At 40.6% G+C, this 5,687-nt stretch overlaps 1 protein-coding gene across 1 annotated transcript; it reads left to right on the top strand.

The window, feature by feature from the left end:
* Positions 267–2,258, top strand: LOC109714088. The gene is made up of 3 exons (XM_020238513.1): positions 267–496; positions 610–862; positions 2,193–2,258. Exons 1-3 carry the CDS (start codon positions 267–269, stop codon positions 2,256–2,258), a joined length of 549 nt encoding a protein of 182 aa, XP_020094102.1.

Raw genomic sequence — 5,687 nt, 5'->3', positions numbered from 1 at the left:
TTTCTGTAGTGGGAGTAGCAGTGAACCTGAAGAAGATTGATGCTATTCGGGATTGGCCCAGACCGACTACGGTAACTAAGGTGAGGAGTTTCCTTAGACTAGCTGGATATTACCGTCGATTTGTGGAAGGCTTTGCGAAGCTTTCTACACCCCTCACTCGATTGACTCGAAAGTTAATTAAGTTTATTTGGAGTGAGGATTGTCAGATGAGCTTCGATGAGTTGAGACAGAGGTTGATGTCGGCTCCTATCCTTACCCTTTCAGTGATGGGGGAAGGATTTGTGATTTACAGTGACGCGTCGCATAGTGGATTGGGTTATGTGCTGATGCAGTATGGTAGGGTAATTGCTTATGCTTCACGGCAATTGAAGAATTACGAGAAAAATTACCCTACGCATGATTTGGAGCTAGCTGCTGTGGTCTTTGCTTTGAAGTTGTGCCGACACTCTTTGTATGGCGAGCACTGTGAGGTTTTCAGTAATCACAAAAGTCTCAAGTATTTGTTTACCCAGAAGGAGTTAAACCTGAGGCAGCGCTGGTGGTTGGAGTTGTTGAAGGACTATGGCGTTAGTATTCAGTATCACCCCAGCAAGGCGAATGTGGTGGCAGATGCGTTGAGCAGGAAGTCAGTGTAGAGCTTGAGCATGTTGATTACTTAGCAAAGGCGTTACTTGAGGAGCTGCAGCGGTTGAGACTAGAGGTAGTGTCCCCTGGGTCTACTGCAAGACTGATGTCTATGGTCTTGCAACCCACTCTGTTGGACAGGATCAGGGAGAAACAGAGTGAAGACTTTCAGTTGTTGAGGATTCGAGAGCAGTTGGAGAGGGGACATGCAGAGGCCTTTTCTGTGGACAGTTCGGGAGTACTGCGGTACAGGGACCGACTGTGTGTGCCAATGGAGTCAGAGATCCGAGAGGAGATTTTGAGAGAGGCTCACTACTCACCTTATACGGCTCACCCGGGTAGAACCAAGATGTATAAGGATTTGAAGGCACACCTCTGTTGGAATGAAATGAAGAGAGATATTGGCAGATTTGTAGCTCAGTGTCTAACTTGCCAACAGGTAAAGGCAGAGCATCAGGTACCTACTAGCAAGCTTCAGAATCTGCCAGTGCCCGAATGGAAATGGGAGCAGATCACGATGGACTTTGTCGTGAAATTACCTAGAGCACAGGGTGGCTTTGATGCTATTTGGTGATAGTGGACAGACTGACTAAGTCTGCTCACTTCTTATCAGTATAGACCACCTGGTCCAGGGAGACTCGCTCAGCTATATTTGGATTAGATCGTCAGATTGCATGGTGTGCCTACCTCGATAGTATCAGATCGAGACCCGAGATTTGTTTCGCATTTTTGGAGGAGTCTGCAGACGGCCTTGGGTACACAGCTACATTTCAGCACAGCATTTCACCCACAGACAGATGGTCAGCCAAAGTGGACCATTAAGACTCTGGAGGACATGCTGAGGGCATGTGTCCTGGACTTTGGAGGAGAGTGGCATCGACATTTAAGACTGATTGAGTTGCGTACAACAACAGCTATCAAACGAGCATTCAGATGGCTCCGTTTGAAGCGTTGTATGGACGCAGGTATCGATCCCCTTTGTATTGGAGTGATGTGGGTGAAAGGAAGACTTTGGGGCCTGAGATTCTGATAGAGGTAGAGGAGAAGGTCAAGATTGTGCGACGACACATTTTGACAACCCAGAGTCAACAGAGAAGCTACGCCAATACCAGGAGACGAGACTTAGAGTTTCAGATTAGAGATCATGTATTTTTGAAAGTCTCGCCGTCCCGAGGGATACGCAAATTCGGAGTTCGTGGAAAGCTTAGTCCACGCTTTGTAGGCCCTTTTGAGGTATTGGAGCGAGTCGGACCAGTCGCCTACAGGATTGCTCTACCCCCACGACTAGCCGGTGTTCATGATGTTTTTCATGTCTTGGCATTGAGGAGATACGTGTTTGACCCCTCACACGTGATCTGCTTCACTTCACTGGAGCTTGGCGAGGATCTGAGATATGAGGAGCGACCGGTGCAGATTCTTGCTCGAGAGATGAAAAAATTGCGTAACCGGGTCATCCCTTATGTGAAAGTGCAGTGGAGTCAGAGTTATTACGAGGAGCGTGAGGCGACGTGAGAGCCGGAGACGGTGATGCGAGAGCAGGTTTTAATATTGGAATCTACAAAGTGCAGGTTTTCAATATTGCATACCGCTACCACGCAGAGGAGTACTGGTACCCCAGTGTATTTTCTGGATAGACTGCTCACGGGTTTGCAATTTTGATGCTGAGTACCGATACAGCATCAGGCTGGTACTAATACCGGATGTGCGAAGCTGCGAGCTGAGAGGCCGAGTACCGGTGACCAAATCTGGTACCGGTACTCCAGCTGGGATTTTGAGTTGGTAAAAGGCATTTTGGTCCATTGATGTGTCGTTCAACCCAAAGTTTCCCAGCCTTTATATGTTGACAGAGAGGGGTTCTTGGTCTGTTATTCTTCTCCTTTCCCTCTCTCTTTCTAGCTGGTGGACTCGAGCGTGGTGGAGGTCGCAGCTTGAGCTCGGATCGACGTCGACGTTGCGTCGGGGTGCCGTTCGAATGCGTGGACGTCGCGGTTGCATCGTTGGGAGACCGGGCGAGCGCGTGGTTCCTCTCCTGTCGACTTCTCGCCGTCGTTGGATTAGCTTTTAGATGTGGGTTGAAATTTATCGAAATCGTCGGATTACCTCCTAAGTTTTTTATCATCAACATGTATCATGTGTTATTTTCTTGCTAGTACTCGAATTCATGGATTAGGCTTAAAATCTGTATTTTGAGTTAAACTAGTAGTATAATTTTACATGTTGTACTTGAAATTGACTTAGGAGAAAACTATAACTTCTATATTGTTATTTTCTGAAAACTACCAGATTTAACTTTAGGAGCTGTAGTTTGTTTGTATCACCGGAGTTTGTATCCGGTGGATATCTAGAATAGTGTAGAATGAATTTACGCTCGTGCTGAAATGTCGAGTTTATTTTACAGTAGTGTGTAGACTGTTCCGGACTGTCGGGTGCCGTCGCGGTTGACGGTGGACTCGATTTGCTGTTTTTGCATCGGATTGTGCCAAGAGCACGCGAGTTTTGATTGTTGGACCAGTTAGACCCTTTTATTTTGACTATAGCCTGTGAGAGCCTGATTGAGTTCGGCAGAGATACGCTTGCATACTCGGTTGGGTAGCGCTCACGAGTGCCATTTCGGAGTTGGGCTTTGTGCTTTTGCGTTGTTGTCGTTGTGTCCTGTTTGGACTCGCTCTCTACTCATGACCCAGCGTGGTGGTAGTTAGTGCAGCTTTGAAAGGCGGGACGGGTGCGTTCACAGTCCCTAGTGAGATTGGGTCAGAGATTGCATATTTGTTTATATCTACAGATAGCTAGTGTTGGTTAGCGATAATATAGTGGCATATAACTGTAGAGTTTTCTAGCTTCCTTTACTATCCTTGAGCATATTTTCTATAGACTTAGTGGGTCGGTCATTGAGGTCGGTAGCGGTACCCACTGAGGACTACTTCTTTTTGCAGTAGTTCTCACACCCAGTTGTTGATCCCTTTTTGCAGAGCCTTATTCTGCGGCTGCGGCTGCTGCTGTTGCTGATTCGGATCGTGGTAATTGAGTTGCGAGTTAGGTCCCTTCCCAGGTTACTAGAGGAGTACCAGCTACAGGTAGTTTTGCTTTTTGATTCATGTACATACTTATGCTTGTTACTCGCTGGAGCGAGAGGTGTTGTATCTGAGAGCTTTTGTATGTATAGTGAATCTGATGTTTATTTATTTTTCAGTTCTGTTTAGCAGCTCTATACTACTAGTTGTAGCTTGAATTTGGTTACAGATACAGTTATCGCTTCGTGTATAGAAAAAATTTCTTTGTATACGGTGGATTTGTCGGCGTGCACGGAAAAACGTGTAATCCGGGGCGTGACAACATAATTATTGAAGAATACAAATTTACTTATCATCTATAACTAATTAACTATATGCATTAATATTTTTCAATATTATTTGTTTTAGTATTGAATAATTAAAAATTAAATAATAAAATTAAAGTATACTTCTCTTTGAAAACATCTAAACCTAATAATTAAAATAAATACATTAATTTAAAATAAAAGAAAAGCTTATTACAATATTAAAAAAGATGAGTAATACTTTTCTATTATCATCATAAGATAATTCATAAATAAAAAATTAAAAAAGTAATTGAAGTGAAAGCTAATTGTTCTCATTTGCCTAAATTTAAATAATAAATATACTTAATAGCTCAAAGCTAGTTGTTCTCATTTGTTTAAATTAAAATTAAAAATAAAATTATATTTTTAAATTTTAAATTAAAGATTCAATTTAAAGTTCAAATTTAAAATTGAAGCAAATTATAATTCAAAATTCTAATTGCTAATTAGTTTAAGATTTTAATATTAATTATGGATTTTAATTTAAAATTTAAAATTTTTAATTTTGGGGACTGAAGTGAAAAAATTTGAAAGCTTGATTGCACAAAAAAAAAATTAAGGACCAAAATGAAAGGTGGTGGAAAGGATGAGGATCCATATGCAATTAATTTTTTAAAAACTTTTATGTGGGCCCCCGGGTTTGGTTTGGTTTCCCAATCCTCCGAAATAAGGTGATATATTGGTACGTCTTAAATCATATGGTATAAAAATAAGAAAGTGCGAAACTATAGGGGTTTAACAGCTAGGACGTAGTTCTAATAAAATTAAGAAGATGTGAGAAATAGATTGGAAAAAAAAATTAGGTACTAAAATAAAATTGATGCAAAGATTAGGACCAATGATGTAATTAATCCTCAATTAAAAACGAAAATATGTGGGCCCCACAAAACCCCCAAATAAGGCGCGGGCTTCATTTGGTTGCAAGTCATATATTTATAAAAGTTTGTTAGCGCAAAAATTTTTCCAAAGGCACTTCGGCACTATTCCCGCATCAGCTGAGTCGAACAGTCCTAATTAATAGCGTCACAATTTTCATACGAATTTGCTTGGCAATTGTGGGCTATGAATTCAACCCCCTGCTTTATTCAATTTCAATTAATGTCACAATTGAAAGTGACCTACTTAAGGAACTTTTCTTTTTGTTGCGCAGTGTGGACGCTAACAAAAAATGTATTCCAATTTTTTTTGTCCCATTGGGAAAATTGTAAAGTCTAAAAGTTAATTAGCTACAAAGTGGGACCATTTGGGGGGCGGGGTTGGACCACATGGAAAAATGGCACCAAGTAAATATAGATAAGGAGCAATACTACAAGTACATTCTAAAGTATGATGTATATTTTACAGCCACTCTATTCTAAGATCATTCTTATCACATTAATTTTTTTAAATTTTACTGAAAATCAATTTAGTTTTTATCAACTCTAAAATTACGGGGGTAAGATGTACACCCTTTTTTAAGGATGTACAAGAAGCATTTTCGATAGATAAGATGCACAGAAATTAATTTATGTAATATCTCGTAGTAAACTAATTAGTTTTTTTTTTCTTTTTCCTTTCTCTTTTGACCATTTTGATTTGTTACTTACAAATGTTAAATATAAAAAATATTTAAAACACCGTTCTTTACTAAATATATTTCACATAGTATCAGATCAGAAAGTCTTAAGTTTGAGTCACTCCAGACTCCTACCATTATTAATTTTCT

The sequence above is a fragment of the Ananas comosus genome, linkage group 8, assembly GCF_001540865.1.
Source record: "Ananas comosus cultivar F153 linkage group 8, ASM154086v1, whole genome shotgun sequence".
NCBI classification, from domain to species: domain Eukaryota; kingdom Viridiplantae; phylum Streptophyta; class Magnoliopsida; order Poales; family Bromeliaceae; genus Ananas; species Ananas comosus.
Note: the sequence above shows the minus strand (reverse complement) of the source record. Positions and strands in the feature narration are given on the sequence as shown.